Source organism: Cydia amplana, chromosome 10 (genome assembly GCF_948474715.1).
Source record: "Cydia amplana chromosome 10, ilCydAmpl1.1, whole genome shotgun sequence".
Taxonomy (NCBI): domain Eukaryota; kingdom Metazoa; phylum Arthropoda; class Insecta; order Lepidoptera; family Tortricidae; genus Cydia; species Cydia amplana.
This window is the reverse complement of record NC_086078.1, coordinates 8092709-8112865: the sequence shown is the minus strand read 5'-3', so window position 1 is coordinate 8112865 and position 20157 is coordinate 8092709. Positions and strand designations below refer to the sequence as shown.

General features: G+C 37.0%; 1 protein-coding gene across 1 annotated transcript in view; it reads right to left on the bottom strand.

The window, feature by feature from the left end:
* LOC134651404 (uncharacterized) overlaps positions 1-7015 on the bottom strand; it is a 28655-nt gene extending 21640 nt beyond the window's left edge. Inside the window, exon 1 of the mRNA XM_063506507.1 lies at positions 6748-7015. Within this exon, the coding sequence (XP_063362577.1) occupies positions 6748-6787 (40 nt within the window). The 5' untranslated portion in view covers positions 6788-7015. The remainder of the gene's footprint in view (positions 1-6747) is intronic.
* Positions 7016-20157: the final 13142 nt, after the last annotated feature.

The window sequence follows — 20157 nt, the reverse complement described above, 5'->3', positions numbered from 1 at the left end:
CCAGTCATCTCCCGCCATTTGACCCAGGCAGCGGATATTCGGGCTTTGACGTCGCTGTCGATGTCCCCGGTAGTGCTAAGTACAGATTCTAGGTACTTAACTTGATCCGTGCGCTTGACCATGTCCCCGCCTATGCGGACGGGTAGAGGATCTGTACTATTGCAGGCCATGTACTCTGTCTTCGCCACATTTAGTTTAAGACCGCCGTTCTCTAGCGACCCCCTCCATCTGTTCACCCGCTGGACAAGTCGGCCCTTATCAGAGTCTGTCAGCGCGATATCATCAGCATACATGAATAGCCACGGTGGCTGCTCATGGTAGTCTCGGATGCTGGCTGACAGTGCGTCTAATATCACGCTAAACAGAAACGGGCTGAGCACAGAGCCCTGATGTACTCCAACGGTGACAGAAAAGGGGTTGGTGTCACCAACAGCGGTCCTGACTATTGAATCGGAATCCCGGATAGTGTCAATATAGGTCTCAGGTACAGCCTTCGACTATAAGTATACTGACCATTGCGTATTGGTAAATTAATTTGATGTGTTTTGTGTAAAAAGTGACCAATATTCATTAAATTTAACTGCTTTCGTATTAAAATACTACCTATCTGAAACGATATGCTCAATTATGATTAATTATGAGTGTGAACAACTACATGACAACCAATTTGTATGATCGCTTTACAATATTATTTGCCAACTTATTATTTTAGACGCCAACCTATCACTTCAAGTTCCCTATATTTTTTTTGGGTGGCTTGATTTTGCTGCCAGTTTTTTAAATAGTATGATGCTTATATTATATTTGAGTCTAATATAAATTTATTGGCGCTAAAATATTAATGCACAGCCAAATTATATTATTATATGCTCAATGAAAGTTCCTGTTTAATATTTTAGTTGCCCGGTTAATAATAAGCCTTATATATGTCGCAGTACGATAGATAAAGCCGTTATATAGTTATAAGCCTAGGGATATAATTATATGTCGTAACATAGTTATGCGAAAGCGATTCATTACTATCTTACTAGGAATATAACTATAATACGTAAAGACTAAAGAGTCTTAAGATATTACTATCTTACTAGGAATATGATTATAATACATACTATACGGCATATAACTATATCCCTAGGGATATAACTATACCTCCGCCGCACCGCCGCACTCCTACCTACAATTATTTCACTAAACTTAATCCAGTAATATAACTATATCACTAAACTAAAGATGTATTATAGTTATATTCCTAGTAAGATAGTAATGAATCATAACTATGTTACGACATATAATTATATCCCTAGGGTTATAACTATATAACGGCTTTATCTATCGTACTGCGACATATACAGGGTGTCCCAAGAAGTAGTGATATACTGAAGCTGGGAGGTAGAGGACGTAGAGGGCTATCTGAATCACAAATTCAAGGGCGCTTAAAAAAATAAAACATACTGGGTAATTTTATATTTCTTGGCATTAAATTTTTTTTAATTCCATTCAAAGATCTAACGATAGTAAATGTTACCATACTGAATTGGCCTATCTATCAGCTTAGCACACAAAAAAAATCAAGCATCTACCGCAATAATTCACGTCACCATAAATAAAAATCTCATCGTACTCGGCGATAGGTGAAAAATTTTAAAAAATCATAACTCCGAAAATACGAAAAATCGCGGAACATACATGGGGGTGATTCAGATAGCCCTCTACGTCCTCTACCTCCCAGCTTCAGTATATCACTACTTCTTGGGACACCCTGTATATTTATAATATTGACGTAGACTTCCTTACTTCCTTAATTCGTTGTAATAAGAAATCTAAAGCGTAAATATCAACACAACAAAACAAAACAAAACATCTCTCGGTGAGCTTATACCGGATATCGAGTTCCACCTTCCCGGATGCACCGGAAATACGCCTCCGAAGGATAATTAGACGTCGTCTTATCTTAGATTTAGTTCCAAATGCAAGTGGGTTAATCAACTTTTTCTTGTCACACGTTGCTATGGTTACGTTCTCCTGAGTCACTCTTAAGATTCTAGGTTTTTCGTATTTAAATGAACCAATAATGCATTTTATGGTAGTTGTAAGACCTTTCCATAATGGGACATCTACTGAGCATGTTAGTAGAACATGGTACATCAGTCAATCTATGCTACTATTGTCTCCTCGCTGATGGGACAGAATAACAACAAGAAATAGTTGATTGACCCAAGTAGCGCCATATTTTTATTATGTTATTTAACTTATTTAAATAGGCAAAATGTGAAGATTACAATATAATATTACTAAAAAAGGCTTGAAAATCGAAGAAACAAACGAAATATTTTGGCATTTAAAACACGTCTCGACTATTTCGTTTCCCATAAATATAAAAGACATAAAAGTCCCATTAAAATTCGCAAAATGTTTATGGGCGCTTGTAAAATATCCGACTCCTGTACAAGGGCGGCTTCTTTGTATACCTTGTTTTGTTTACCGTTAACCGATGAATGCTAGAAACAAAGCTTTATTTTAACTTTCACTACTTTATATATGACGTAATAAATTAAAGTATTGTCGGTGTCCGTGCTGGAACAGATCTTCGTTTACAGTCTTTTGTTCACGCTTTAACGGTGAGCAAAACTTGAACCGCTCAGGGAGGCGTAATAAAGCTGTAGATGCCTACAAAAAAGAGCGTGCGACAAGTTTTAAAATTTCACTAGGGCATTGTTTGTTTTTACCGTGCGCAGGCGGCCTTATAAATGGAAGTAAGTACTACAATGAGCTGTCTAAGCGCAATACAATTTAAAGGGGAACAAGGGGACGCCGTGAAATTTCCTTTAGAAGCGGTATCAATAGTCGCATCATTGGATGTTTGTGTGATAAATTGTAAGTCAATAATACGCCTACTTTCCGGTTTGAAGAATGAATATGGACTTGAGTTTTTGTCAAAGACTCGTAACGGCAGACTTAGTTAAGTAATAGTGTCACAGCGAGTGTGCATAACTTGGTGAATCATCGGTACCGTACAATGTGATAATGTTATGAAATTGATGGAAGAAATGGTATTGAAAAAATCAGAATGTACTTACGAATGACTAAAATCACTTTAGAATAATATTATAAGAAAAGTATGAAATAATAAGATTGGACGTCTTTAAGTTACGTCCTTAATACAATTGTCTCATACACAAACATAAATATTTATCTTACAAGAAATATATCAACCAACTAATTAACAACCTACAAATGAACCCGTTTCCATAATAATATGGTTGCATCAAAAACTACGTCAATGCGTATCCGTTACCGTCATACGTGAGAAAGGGGCCATACGGATTCATGTATCTAGGTTCAACAGATCCGCATGTACTCGGCATTTAATTACAAAAAGGATCTTACGAAATTAAGCGGGTTTGCCGCACAACACTTTGGTATTACGCGTCCTATACAGTTTCACCCCTACCTCCTCTCTCTTACGGATGATGTATACTAATGTATACTTTATTCGGCATACATCAAGGTTGATTTTAGAACACTCAATAAGATACGATCTCGAGTAAATAGACATTCGAACGTTATGTAATGCCTTGGGCCCTTCTATGAGATACTAGGTATTATATATTTTAAAGATTTATATAATTATGAAATAATAATTAAATTTTTATTTAATATATTGGAGTATATTGGCAAGTACGAAGCTAAAGTTTGGTAAGTTTAAATAAGACGAAGTCATTAGAAGTGTTTTTTGAGTCTCAAAGTATCCCCCTGCTGTATAAAGCACATGATTATCATGATAAATAAATAAGAAAACCAAAATGTATGTATTTATTTATATAAAATGTATCACGTTAAAAATAAAATAGTTCAAACACCTTGCCACATATTATATTAGCAATATAAACACAGCAACAGGTTATGTATGAATCACAGTCGGGGCTACTACTGAGGTTAATGTATTTAACTACGTCACGATGCACTCCGACATCGGTTGAGTAATACAATACTTTTCCGATACTTGTTCACCTTAGGCAATCGTTGTGGAACCGGTAATGTAAAATGAACCCAACGTACGTTTCTTTAGAAACGTATGACGCTCTCCACCTTGGGTATTGGGAATATTACTGGATATGAGGATTCCATTAACTTTTCATATGATGGTGATTGTCTTGAGCATGAATGAGCCAATGGGGCTTTCCTAAGGGCACAGTTCTCGTACCTAAGGAAGTGATGAAATGAACTATGTACCATGAGTTTGCATCTTTTGGCTTAGCTTTAAAGGAGTACTTATTTTTCTCTTCAGTCATAAATGGATGACTAGCATGAATTAATTACTAAAGCCTTTGACGACGAGTATAAAAGTCTTATACATATAAAGTGATTCTTCATGTTCTTATTCTTCATTTTTGTCTGGGTTTGAAGGAGACACTGTACCTTAATAATTTAAAACTGCAATTTATTTACTTATATTACAATTAGTATACAAATACAAAACTCTGTACTTATGTACAAAAAAAATATGAAATTGAAATGATACCTGAAGAAAATCACTCAAAGGAGAAATCTCACTTGGAGGTATCCATGCTGGTATGTAAGAAACAAATAATCGTCCCGCTATTAAACAAGATATAACAGCATAATTTCGTTTGATTTGACATGCCGAAACAATTTAATCATTAACTCTGTCGGAAAATTAAAGGAGTAAGCAGCATTCGATTTTGGATTTAATAATTATGTGTATAGAGTAATAAATTGCAAGCAATGAATGTGGGCTTTAAGTCCTATGCTCTGAGGAGGGGCTCGGGAAAGGAATTGGCGGTATTTGCAAAACACTGCTGAGGAGCCGCATAGCGAGCGGCCGGTCGCCAACTGGGTGGGCACCCTGGCCGCTCTTGGCCTTTTTGTATTCCATTTTCGAATTTAAATTTCTGAATTCACCGCGAAACCATCGCGATTGCATTTTGGGGTCTCTATCTCTGCACGCGATGGCGCCATGATGGAATAGTCACGCGATCCTCAGTCTTCTAGAAGTCACCGCCTTTCAAATTAAACCATTTTGATTTTCATTTCTCTCATGATGTAATAATTAAATCACTTCGACTAATTAGCAAGAAATACAAAGAGAAGGGTGTACAATTAAAACATTACTCCGCCGTCGTCAAATTATGTCGTAATTAGCTGGACAATTAAAATCGAAGGTCATTATGCTGATAAAAAGTTGAGTGGGAAGCGATCCTCTTTTTGTTGGCGTCCCAGATCTGTAAGGATACAGAAGCGACTAATCACATCTAACATAAATTAGTAATTTTGTAATGTATTATTGTACTTAACGCAATTTTAAAGGGCTATAACTAAACGAATAAGATTAGAATTCGCGTAATGATAATATTTATATCGCGAAAACAACATGAAATCTGATTTCAAATCCTGAACGAACAAAAGAGGCTAAGTACAAAAAAAAGATAAGTACTAGCCAGATAATAAGGTAGGCTTTAAGCAAAATGAACCTAATGATGACTTGTGTGCAATAATGACTAGAAAACCATACCTATGTCAATTACAGCATTAAAGTTTATCTATTTGGCATCGAACCATATAAATATTATTTAGTGCTAATAAGAGTAATAAGTTTTTGGCAAAAAAAATGTTTAGGTACAAGCTTTTATTGCTGACAGTACTTTTCTTTCCACGGGCAACTAATACTCGGCGAGAAAATTCTAACAACTCCAAACACAATTGGGTAGCGTTGTTTTATCACACATTATTTCTTACCATGCTCAACCCACAAATAAAATTACAAGTACCTCTACGATAAATTTTAATCTATGGCGAAGGGAGGAAGGCTGCGTGAAAATATCCATCGCAAGACGGCGTTTGTTCACATGTGATTAAAGTAACGGTAGCGGGAGGAAAATACAAGCTATGACCTAAAATGAGTTTAAAAACTCACGTATCGTACGATCGGACGATTTCGATGAGGATAATTTTGCAACATGTAACAGTATCTTCGTAGTATAAAAAGTTTTCTTTCCAAAATCGAAATTCCTATCAAAAAAAGAACTTGAAAAAGAAGCTTTCGGCAGTAGTAACATGTCATAAACTTTTATAAAATATCTCTGAGGTCTATTAAAGGATTTCTTGTGTGGTGTGTGTAATGAGAGATATGCTAGGAGAACCACTTTTCGGGTCAAAAGCTTAAAAAGCAACCCTTTCCACAAAATATTCATTAATTTAAAATACATTTGCATTCTACATAATTCTCCATTAATAATATTATATACCTTCACATACAATCACCTATACCTATTTCATTGTAAGTATATTTATTTGGTTCATGCCTTGCAAGCTAAATTGTAACCACAACCCGGAGTCTAATCTTCTGCCTAATTTTCAATAATATGTTAATGCGGAACAATACCATAATATGCTAACATTGAGATGATCTGACGACGCAGTCGGAAGGTGGTCTAAGGATCTCATGGAAAACGGTATACTCTTAAAGCGATTGTCCCAGTAATAACCCATGATGCGTCGGTACACGGGATATATTCAGAAATAAATATAGTAGATGAAATAGAAATTTATGTAGATAAAATAAAAGTAAATTATTTATAAGTACTACAATTTTGTAACTTTGTTATTTGCGGAGACAAATATTACATGTGGCACAATATATGTAAGAAATTTTCACGTAGGTAGTGGATATTTTCTAAATAGGTATTAATTAATTAGATACGACTCAAGGAAAATATTGGATTATACCTGAAATTTTCTTTGTATTTCTTCTGTCCGATGGCACCATTCGTTCAGCATGTTGACAACACTCGTACTTCCTTCGCGCTCCTAACGAATAATCCGCTGCCTAATGTTTTCGCAAACAATTTACAACACATGATATTTTACCATGACCGCGCGTAAATAAACAATTTCCTCTAAAATAGATAACACGAAAAATATTCCAAAATCAATTTAAAAAAATCGCATTTACACAGTAACATGTGAATGCACTGAAGTCACCGTAAATTGTCAAAGTCATCTGTCGACTGTGCATAGACAATATCAACAACGGGTCAATTAAAAAGAAACTAATAAGAAAATTTATTATCGGCCAGTTGCACGTCGATAAGTCGAAGGTTGTATGCCAATATTTATTAAGTACCAATATATTTGTATAAGTTTAAGGCCTCAATCTTACGAGTCTAAAAGTGTGCCTTGCGATTAATATTTACCTTGTATAAGTCCTCCTCCGCGCAAAAATATCTATCTATCTTAAATATTTAATTAAAGTTTTTATATGTTTTCCGAGCAAAGCTCGGTCTCCCAGATATTTTTATTAATAGAAAGTGCATAAAGTAAACTATTTTTTTGTCTTTTATTTTAGTGTAGGTACGAGTTAGTAATTTGACTACATGACCGCTGCGCAACAATGTAATTTGATCTACCAACCCTAGTGTCTTCCAATTTTTCGTTTAATTAATATTATTTTATTTCCAGATTCTTGGGATTTACAGGTATTTTATAAATATAATTAATGAATACATACATACTCGTACCTTAAAATTGCTTTTAGTTGCCGCTTGCCGGAAAACCTGCAAATAAAAAAAAATATATAAAATTTTAAGACTGATTAAATTAAACTGCCAATTTAATATTCACAAGTTTTGGTTTCGCAACCGACTATTAGTCCGTGTTTAATGATAATTTGCTTATTGATTAGGGTTTGAGTTGTAGGTTTGAGAGCCTGGAAGCAATACCTTACGTGACCTAGATTTTTGAAACAAAAAACCAAATTTAAGAGACCTCTTTTCCTTTGCGTCTTAAATCATACCGCAAAACTGCAATGAGCCGTATAGTCGTGAACATAGAGTTTATATTTGCACTAACCACGCTTATTAGCAGCAGTTCTGTTAATAATGAACATTGATTGGTAAAATTACCACCTGTCATATCGCATCGCAGACAAGATTATGATTACGAGAAGGTCAAAATAAATCGTTGTCGGATAAACGTTCGAACAAATGTATTGTGAGTTCATTGATTAACTGAATTAAATACAGAGCACAAATAATCCGACATGTAAAAAGATTTCGGCTACTTTTATTAGGAAATTATACTAGGGGTCCAATTTCTGGTCTATTTACTTAAACCAGATCAAACCTAAACTTGGCTTCCTAGCATTTAAGAAAAAGCACAAACGTAGCTTTCGTAAAATGCAACGGGCTATGTTTTCGTCACCGACATGCGACATGCAGATTGCAGCGACTTTTGATTTCACATCTTATTCAAATTTTAGCTGCACTGCCAGAACAGTATCATATCGGAAACAGATCTAATAACAAAAATTCGAATACGCCTGTTTGTCTCAAATCTGTTTGGACGTTTGGAGTCCTCACGAGCAGTACATTAAGTAATTACCTTGTTCAATTTCTTAACATTTGTTGTGTATCGTAACACGTTAATCGGTAATCAAACTGATGCGGAATCCGTATGAGACGGTGCCGTCCCTAACTACCTTCAGAGGGCCTACCGCGAACCACGTTCGACATACCTCCCTGTCACACTTACGTACGAATTTACAAGTGCGACAGAGAGGCAACACTTCGAACGTGGTTCGCGGTAGGCGCTCAGATCCTAATTGTAGCAACCGTTGACACGTCTTCGCTCCAAAGTCTTCAAGAATAAACCCAACGGTCAACGGCCTGAACAAATCCAGTATCGACATCCGGATATTGGTCCGGATGTTTGAACCCGGATCACCTTAGCAACTACAGCCATGCTCAGAAATATCTATACACTCTTATAGTTTACGTTAATTGAATAAGGTGCAAATGTGTTTACATGTTTATGACCCAAGGGTACCTATCTCGAGCGCTCCAGTGCGTAAAGCCGCTTTCGACGCTACATTGTTGCAAAGAGATTGAACGTTTTTCATGGAAATAGGAGGTACTGAGAAATTAGTTAAGGGTTCCGCCAAGAAAAGCAAATTTAGGATTTATTTTAGATACTTTTTTTTTGTATATACAGTGGTATTACTAAAAGAAATTAATAACTAGCTTAAATCTAAAATAGGCCCTTAAGATACATTACCAATATGACTTTGCGCAAGAATATAACAAGGAAAATATCTTCGAAATATACTCAGTATGTTTTAATAACATTTTTCGATTATCGGTTTGTGAAATTTTTAAAGATTTTTACAAATTTACAGCCGTAACAGAGTCAGAACAAGACTGCACTGATTTAGCAAGCGTCGAAGTGCACAACATCAAATTATAGTATATAAATTAAGTATTAAAGCCTCTGTGCACTGTGCAGCGTTAGTTTAATCGGACTCTACGCCCAATTTAAGGGTACAAATGATACAAGTCGTGTTTAAGTGATTTGTTGAGGTCCACAGACCGTCTCTCTATTTAAGAATAGTTCCTTATTTCTTCTCTGGATACTAACATTATAGAAAATATTTTACACAATTTGATGTTAGCCGACAAAAATTCGTGCTATTGGAGTATATGGAGGAAAATGGGACTACGTTTGTATGGCGGTCTTCCACTTTCCTCTTAACACATTATAGACCCTTATGGATCCCTGACGTAGCAAAGCTTACGGACCCGTCCGTGGGTCGGTCTCATCGCATCGCTTCCTATTCCGGCCTTTGTAGTGCATCCAGTAACATAGCACACCCGCGAACTCAGTCTTAGATAAGGCTGTGTGCGCACTTACGATTTTGTTCAAAAACTGTACCCACACAGCCGTCAAATGTTTGATTTGATAGGGTGCGTAAAAGTGATTAAAAGTTACATAATTATAACATACCATAGTTTAATGTTATAATGTCATGGGATATTTAATTTAAAGAAACAATTACAAAATCAGGTAGTTTAAAAAAAAATCGTTTTAATTCTTAACTAGGTATTACAAATGATATATCTACAGTTATAAGTGAATACTCGTGGCGTCTTAATTACTCGCGCCGCTCTCCTTTTTTTACACGACTGCCCCAAAAAAAGAGTGTATTGTTTTCAGGGTTCATGTTTGTATGTGGGTATGTAAGTTTCTTTGTTACACCGTAACAGCTAAGTGCCTGAACCGATTTAGGTGTTTGAGATATCATTGGAATCCTTACGTCATCCCGAGTAACATAGGCTATGTGACGTCATCACAAAACCAATATGGCGGATTATGCACTGCAAATTGTGCAACCGAAACAAAAATAAAACTTATAAACCTATCGAGTTGGGTATTAAAATAAAGGATTTTGAAAGACGATTCTAAAACTGTACACAAAATATGGTTTAAACTATTAATTTGGTAGGACAAGATTTTACAAAATATAAGTATAACGTAAAGATAAATGAATTGTCTAAATCTATTGAATGGGATATTAAAAGAAAGGATTTTTTAAGGCGATCATACGAATATATATAAGTTATATGTTTAATTGTATCGTTGGAGAGAAAATACGAAATGTTCTACATCGCGCTAATGACATTTCTCTTTGCAGCTATATACGACAACGTCATACGTGGCGCTTACGTTATTTTCAATTGCGAAAGTGTCAAATACGAAAGGAACGGTTTGAACGATTGACTAGGTAAGCCTTTCTCAAAAAAATTGTATCCTTTTTTGTTACCAGGTTTCCTTACACATTTGGTAACAAAAAAGGAATGTTTCATACAAACTTTCTTGGACATTTTGGGAAATATGGTGGAAATTGTTCAGCTTCATGTACTTTACCAGCATACCAATTTTTATAGAAATCTAAGATGTGATCGAAATGTACAAATTACTTGAGAAATGCTCAGGTACTCTGAATAAACATATTGTGCTGTTTATTATAAGATTTAACTTGAGACTTTGAATAGAAGACACTATTATCATGACTGTAGAAGGCAGGTCTTTGATGATGATTTTAATTTTGCACGACAAATTTTGCAAATCCCGGGGCACACGTGCTACTGCTGTGAAACAATATTTTACGAGAAGCAAAGACTGGGAGCTTAAGACAGAGGGGCTCTTCCTGCAACTTCCACGAGTATTTTAATAACGAAAGCCGAAGGCCGAACTCGGCATAGGGTGAACGCTCCGAAGCGTAAGGCAGGTGCGTGCTTCCTGTAAATTCCCCAAGTATCTTAATTGCGAAGGCCGAACGCCGAGCTCCGCGTAGGGCCGAAGGCCCGAAGCCTAAGAAAGGTGCACGCTTTTTGCAGTTTCCCCAAGTTTCTTAATTGTAAATACCGAAGGCCGAGCTTCGCGTAGGGCCAAAGGCTCGGAGCGTAAGAGAGGTGCATGCTTTCTGCAGCTTTCCCAAGTATCTTAATTGCGAAGGCCGAAGGTTCGCGTAGGGCCGAAGGCCCGGAGCGTAAGAAAGGTGCACGTTTTTTGCAGCTTCCCCAAGAATCTTAATTGCGAAGGCCGAATGCCGAGCTTCGCATAGGGCCGAAGGCCCGGAGCGTAAGAAAGGTGCACGCTTTCTGCAGCTCGAAGTATCTTAATTGCGAAGGCCGAAGGCTGAGCTTCGCGTAGGGCCGAAGGCCCGGAGCGTAAGAAAGGTGCACGCTTTCTGCAGCTTTTCCAAGTTTCTTAATTGCGAAGGCCGACTTTCGCGTAGGGCGGAAGGCCCAGAGCGTAAGAAAGGTGCACGCTTTCTGTAGCTTCCCCAAGAATCTTAATCGCGAAGGCCGAAGGCCGAGCTTCGCGTAGGGCCGAAGGCCCGGAGCGTAAGAAAGGTGCACGCTTTCTGCAGCTCGAAGTATCTTAATTGCGAAGGCCGAAGGCCGATCTCCGCGTAGGGCCGAAGGCCCGGAGCGTAAAAAACGTGCACGCTTTCTGCAGCTTTTCCAAGTTTCTTAATTGCCGAAGGCCGACCTTCGCGTAGGGCAGAAGGCCCAGAGCGTAAGAAAGGTGCACGTTTTCTGTAGCTTCCTCAAGATTCTTAATTACAAAGGCCGAAGGCCGAGCTTCGCGTAGGGCCGAAGGCCCGGAACGTAAGAAAGGTGCATGCTTTCTGCAGCTTCCCTAAGTATCTTAATTGCGAAGGCCGAAAGCCAATAATTATGTAGTTGCAGAGATATTAAGCCATAGCACTTTTCAATACGTCTGGTTTTTGGGTCCGACCTATTTAGGTTTTTAAGTACGTTTTATGCTAACATATCAAAATATCAACATGATGAAAGCTCCTTGAAGCAACTTAAGTGCTTTAAATCATATAAAAAATGTGGTTGGTTTGTATGGTCACTAAAATGTATAAAATAAAATTAATTAATTAAAAATTAAAAAACACGACTGCAGTTTAAAAGCGAACTGAAAAGCTAAAAATAATTTTTAGTTATGTTAGGTACTCAACTTAATGAATGTAAAATATAATATATAGGTAAGTGTTCTGTCAGGGTCGTAAACAGCAAATGGAAAAGTTTAGGCTCATTTAGGATCGTGACTGTACCTGTATATTTTATTTCGATGCAGTCGGGGACCTGTGAATGGGAAAAATTCAATATATCAAGGTCCCCGACTGCAATCGAAATAAAATATACAGGTACAGTCACGATCCTAAATGAGCCTAAACTTTTCCGTTTGCTGTTTACGACCCTGACAGAACACTTACCTATATATTATATTTTACATTCATTAAGTTGAGTACCTAACATAACTAAAAATTATTTTTAGCTTTTCAGTTCGCTTTTAAACTGCAGTCGTGTTTTTTAATTTTTAATTAATTAATTTTATGACCTCTCTTAAACAACGACGGTTGCATAAAATACAATAAACATTAGATCGTCATTTTATATAGCTGGTTTTATTTCATAAAATGTGGAAAAAATGTAAATACCTATGTTGGAAACTGAAGACTACATAATGATTGATCCTTTCTTAAATATTAAATTCACCCGTAAATATCCCAAAGTAATGGAAATCCAGCCAAATTAAAAACAAACCTGTTATATCTAATCGCATGTAAGCTTCAACACTAGTAGTACTACGCTACATATCGCTAACAAACGCACACAACCATACTACATGTGTACAGTGCCGTCAGTACCACACAACACGGAGCATGAATGAAATCGTATCGAGGACCTTGGGACCGATTCTCGCGCTACTTATAATGTCGAACGCTCGATAAATTTACTATTGGAACGGTGCAATGAACTTGGCCGAGAAAATGGTCATTGTAATGAATGGTGTTTTGTTTTCCTTGGACACTAGATAAACAGGTAGTAATGGTTCAACGAAGTGTTTGTAAGTTTGTTTATATTGCTATGAAAATCATTGAATACTTTTGGAGTGGAATAAGAATACAAGTAGAGAATTATAAATAAACTTTTTGTCATTTATAATGATCATATACAGTCAAGGCTAAAAAATCTAAAAATATAGGGTGCATATAACTTTCTCAAAAATACGTCCCATAGTTTTTAATTCGCTGACATAAAGGCTATGGGACTTATTTTTGAGTATGATGTGTACACCCATATTTTTACACTTGACTGTACCATGAGGCCCATATGCCACTTATTAATTTAAACTTTAATTCTAAACGAATTATCGTAAATATTTCAACTAAGAAATTTTAAAAGCTCGTAGAAAAGCTCATTCAAACGAAGAATCATACTGTGACCTAAACTGACTCATCAAAACAAAACTCATATGGAAAACAAAATAACTTTCATTCTCTGCATTTTTCACTCGCTACTCATATATTGGAAATAGCCGGGAGATACCGTGATTCATTCTTGATCTTGGCACGTAAAATATTGATCTCGTAATCGGGAAAATATTAAAAAGATCGGAAATGAAAATGGAGTAACGTATACAGTTAACAACCTTGAGTCAGTTCCGTTAGATGACTAAAATAAAAAGTATGTACACCTATGTAGTAATAGTGCGGCTATTTTCTATTTGCATAATTAGTGAGTTGCACATTTACGTATCTATTTAGAGATACTGGATTCGAGACGATGGACATGAGAATGCTTCTGCATTCTTTGCGTAATAAATTGCTTAACAGAACTTATTGCGATGTATACACTTGAATTGAAATGAACAACGAACAATATTCTGTATGTATAAATTGTATAATGTTCATGAACTCAAAATATACCTACATGTACCTAGTATGCAACTGCATGATAATCGTTTACGAACCTAAACTAACATTTATATAAGTATCTGAATATTATCAAAACCTCATAATTCAATTAATGATGAGCATTTTGTATGACTGTCTTTTTTAGTTTTTAAATGTTTAATATGTTAATAAGCAATTTAGATACTACTTACGTTATTTATTTTAAGTAAAATGTAATCTATGGATAACTGTTATTGGCCATCTGTTATGTAAGCATTCATATGTAAAACTTTTATTTATGGCTGTTGTTGTCCTAAATATCAATAAATAAAAAATAAAATAAATGTATTGGATAATAGAAGCTTGTGTAATGTACAGTGAGCTGCGTAAATGCATGGAGAAATTATGAATGAATTCATTGATAAAGTCGCCATGCACCAGGCACCCAAGTTACTAGAGTTTGTTTACATTATGTGTTTGTAAGTACTTGGTAACTCATTACCTTATCGACACATTTGCTGTCACCCATGACTTATTCATATCAATTTTAAGGTTACACTGTAGGATATGACGTAAATCGGTATCACTAGGTCCGGCGTACTTTACGCTGTTTGTCGATACAACTGGGCTGAAATCAGATGTCGCGAAAAATGGACATTCGTGTTTGACGAACGACTTTTCTGTTCAGTAGGGTTATACTCTTCTTCAAAGCCATATAAAGTATTTCAAACAAAATGCTTGGACGCAGTTTGTGTTTAAAAACAATGATTTTAGATGAGTGATGTCAGAGGAAACGGTAAAAGCTTGAGTGCGGTGTTAATCTAGTCTATACTTGGCGGTATGACTGATCATATTTAAAAAATGCGCTATTTTTAGCATTTACCTGTCTTTGTAATATGAATTAAAATGTACCTAGTAGCAGGTGTGGCTCACTCCGCGATTTCGTCGCTTTGCTACAGGTAGCTAAAAGTACATCCGTTCGGCCCCAATTTTGGGGAAAGCCATAAGCCGCGTGTGGCGCTGTCGCCACCTAGCGGCCATATCTGTGCTGATCGTAACAGACGCGTTTTGTTAGAGAGTGAGTCTTCTGTACTTAGTACTATTATTTATTCTGTGCTAGTAGTAAATAAAATACTTTAAAATGCCTAGTGGTAAGTCGAGAGTGGTCGAGGTAATATTATCATGTACCAATTTTTATGTATCTAATGGAATCGGAAATAATATGTCGGTAAATCTAAATATTTGCTGTAGGTACTTTAGCTTATGCGTGTGTGCCTTAAACTACCTAATACAGAAAGTATAAAGCTTAAATGATTTTAATTGGGGACATACAGTAATTATTCTGACCTCAGTATAAAATAAATAAATGGAGGTAATGCGTACAATTTTATACAAATCGACCTAGTCCCACGGTAAGCTCTTATGGCTTAAGCTCTCCCACGCAAGCCTATCAAAAGACCGGGATTATAAGCCCGTGAAATCTGAGGAGATAAAAGTAAAAACAAACTTTATTTTTATATGTCCTTAACATAAGCATAATTGTAAACAACTTGACTGGAAAACGATGAACTTCAGCAGTATGTAAAGTGAGGTGCGAAATTATGTTATTAGGTCATTTTCCTAAAATCCATTATCTATAGGTACAAGGATCCGTGACGTTCGTCTTATGAGCTCACAAATCTATTCAAGATTGTGACGAAGCCTGAAAATCCCCTTTGGTTTATTATTTGTACCTATATTCTGATTACAATAAATAAATATTTATACTTCAACAATTTTAAAACAGAATTAAAAACCCAAAAAAAAAACATAAAGTAGACGGAAAGATTTATAATATAAGTATGGTATCAAAAACGGTATGTAAGCTATTTTTGAAAATAAAATATTATGATTCACTTCTTTTAATTCCTAAACCAGTAACAAAGAGGATAAAAAGGTTCCTATAGGTACATTATTCATCATCTTCCTCGCGTTGTCCCGGCATTTCGCCACGGCTCTTGGGAGCCTGGGGTCCGCTTGGCAACTTATCCCAGTAATTGGCATGGGCACTAGTTTTTACGAAAGCGACTGCCATCTGACCTTCCAACCCAGAGGGTAAACTAGGCCCGTATTGGGATTAGTCCGGTTTCCTCACGATGTTTTCCTTCACCGAAAAGCGCACATAGGTACATTATTGTAAACCACAAATACCCCACAACTCAAAATCAACAATCTAGCTCAAATCGGTGACGTCGGTTCAGTAGAATCCGTGAGCTCACCAATCCGCCATACTAGATAATGACGCAAACTGAAAACCCCCTGCCCCGGTAATGCTCGGATACGGTTGATGGTCAGATAAATATTAACATCCGGATCACTGAGGTGACTGATAATGCACACTTGCTTAACTTGAACGATTTTTAGTGTAATACAAGAACATTAATCGTGGCAATTAAGACAAGTGCAATTACCTGTATGTACTTAGGTATTAAGAAGGTGAGGACAGAAACATTTCTAACGTCAAAAACTTTTGAACCCTTCGGCCGCACCGAAAATTTCAACTGTAGAACGTTACGTGACAGTGACTCCTCAGCAAGGTCAGCTGGGTGACCTCAAATCTGTTCCTTCGTGAGAGCGGCTTTTACAGTTGAAGAGCTTCGCTTCTTACATTAGTATCAGTTGCAACTTACATAAATTTAGTGTTGCTTCGCACTATAATGTGCGAAAACTTTTCAATACATACATTTTATCTACATCTATATTTTGGCTCTGTACAAAGTTGCACTTAATGAAGGTTGTATTAACAGCTGTCAAAGTTATTTTTTACTATAAGTAACTAAATAAATTAGGACAAACGCGAAAAAAATACCCTAAAAAACTTACTATACCAATCCTTCGCTCTCAAACTTGTAGTGATAAAGTGTGCACTATACTATAAACGTTGTTTATAAAAAAATAAAACTTATATAACTGTGAGCCAAAAATTTAAATATGGGAGTATTCAGTAAATATTTAAAAAATCTGTTGGTAATAGAGGTACAATGAGTTCAAATAGATAGATACATATTTCAATATTCAAACTGTTTACAGCATTTTGTTCGGGAATTCTGTGACGCACATTTTAAATCCGGATTACAATCTAAACATACCTAGTCTAAATTCAACAATTGCAAAGTCATTATTGTTTGAAGAACAGATCTCTCGAATGGAACGGAGTTAATAGAGCTACGTATGAGTAATATTCTTGTCCAAATTAAAATAGTTTTATTTTGTTTGATTCTTTGAAACCTTGCTTGCTAGAGTTAGACCAAGTTAAATCTGCAACGATTTTGATAGCACACGCAGAAAGACAGAAAAACTAAATCACCGATTATTTTAAAGGTAGCAAAACTTACCAATCTTAGTTGTTAATTTTGGCTAGGATATTCCAAAAATATTATAACTGTTCTTAATATTCAGCAGTGAATGAATGAATAATACTCTGACTAAACGTTTATATAGACCTTCTTTTCACACCTACGAAATTTATGAGCATGACGGCGGCGGGTAACTGAACGTTTCTGTACTTTTTTAGCATCCTATAACTAATTATGATGAGAACCAATCGAGTGAACAGTTTAGACTGCTTATTGGGCTTTTGGGAGAGTGGGCTGCCTAATAGAACGGAATGCCCTGCCCTCTACAAAATAGCAATCTACAAACAGCATTAATTCAAGACGGCTCGTGAAAATACATCATCGGTGTATTATGATTTGTGAGGTAAGATGTCAATCGGCTTTAATAAAAAGCTAATTTGCCACCATCTACCCTAGAGAACGCCTCCACTCTGTGTATCGCAAGCGTCACTTTTAATCGCGTGGTGCTAGCGTTATCCATATTCACCTGCTGAAAGTGCTGAATGGTCTTGTTATAAATAGTAGAACTTTTTTCACTTCACCATCCCAAGCCTAAAAGTTATATAACAAGACCGTTAGAGCACAGCATCAATAGATTTCTGAAATTATATTATGTCTACCATATTATAAACCCTTTAGCTAAGGAGATACTTCTGCGGAAATGGCGCTGGATAGGTCATGTTTTATGGCTCCTCTACACGATGGGCCAGCGCCGGCCACTCCAAGGGACGCATTTATGCGTTAGAGGGAGCAAGTGATATAGCTATCTCATTCTACCGCATGGCTGCGTCCCTTGGAGTGGCCGACGCTGGCCTATCGTGTAGAGGAGCCATTACGAAGGCCAAACAACCACATATCCAAGCAAGGGCTGACTTGGAAAATTCCCGGAAAAAGGGGGCCAGGTCGCCCACGTATCACCTGGAGGCGCACAGTGGAAAAGGAGGCTGCACCAGTCGGCCTCGGCTGGGCGCAGCTGGAGGAGGCCGCGCTGGACCGCGAAAAATGGAAATCCCTTCTGACAGCCCTATGTCCCTGATGAGGGATAACAGGATACCATCATCATCATCATCATCATATTATGATGGGAATCAATAACAGCGCTGGTGGCCTAGCGGTAAGAGCGTGCGACTTGCAATCCGGAGGTCGCGGGTTCGAACCCCGGCCTGTACCAATGAGTTTTTCGGGACTTATGTACGAAATATCATTTGATATTTACCAGTCGCTTTTCAGGCGAAAACATCGTGAGGAAACCGGACTAATCCCAATACGGGCCTAGTTTGGCCTGGGTTGGAAGGTCAGATGGCAGTCGCTTTCGTAAAAACTAGTGCCTACGCCAATTACTGGGATTAGTTGCCAAGCGGACCCCAGGCTCCCATGAGCCGTGGCAAAATGCCGGGACAACGCGAGGAAGATGATGATTATGATGGGAATCAATGTCAATGTTGAGTCATGGTTACGCACAGTGTGTTTTGTCTGGCCGCGGTATTCGCGGTGTGAAGGTCACTTTCACTCTGACTCACGGTCCATTGCGATGAGATGCGTAAGTTGATCTGGATTATCTCAATTTGGGACAACTTTCGGAACGTATCGTTGTGCAATATACTTATAAGATGTAAAGTTACTAATTTGATGGAAAAAGAGACTATTACAGGGCGGCTTAACCGCATCAGGAACTTGTATTTAGTACTACCTAGTGTAGGATTAATGTTAGTACTTTTCAGGGTCTTCTTACCATGTGTCGCTCTCGCACTTAAATACCTACTTGTTAGAAAATGCTTTGTCCTAAGTACATATGCAACTGCTTAGATCTGTTTGTGAAAAAGTAAAGCAAGGCGTCGCGTCATGTTTGATGTTCAACTATGCAAAATAATAAAAACAGGGTATCTATATCATCGTGAACTTGTGGCTAAAGTACCGTTTCTGCATGCTTAGCCTACGTGGCCTCCCCAAAGTGACCGTGATCGGATACTGGACGAACGCGCCAAAATGCATGATGCTAAGTTATCGGAAACCTTCAAGCAAAAGTTTATTTTATTGAATTGGAATAAGATAAAAATTTATGAACTCTACTATACACTGGAACGTGCTAACTTGGGTGTGGGCTTTTCCATTTTCGCAACAGTTTAACCTTGTGTCCTCTAGTTCACGAATTTCGCGATAGACCCGTTACAATGATTCAACATAATGTTCAAAACAGTGTTTTAAATATTATATGTAGATGAAAATACAAAAAAGAAAGAAAGAAAGTTGAAGAGTTGCAGTTGTAAGTTTTTAAAGTCGAATGTGTGACTAGAGTCTGTGCGGAAAGAGAAGAGTTGTAGAATGTATGGGTTCCCCTACATTCCACGAATCTTCTCTTTCCGCGCAGACTAACAATAATATAATCTAGGTACTTACAAATAAAATAGTCGTTCCAGAGATAATCGGTGTTTATTGCACTGTTATGTACCCTGCCAGACATCAACGTAGCACATAACTGCGCGTTGGGTTGCACTTTTATTAAATGTAGGTACGTAGTGTTATTGTTGACATGTTCACCGGAGATTTATTGGTGCAACTTAGTTCCATCGGAACGCAATTGAGTGTGATGCAATTATACAACACCAATATCAAAAGAAACATATGACACACAAATTAAGCACATATAGATTAATCTATCCTCCTGAGACCCAGAAGTATTTGTTTTGTTTTTTTATTATTTTAGAACCCTCACTTATTTGATTAAAGTTCAAA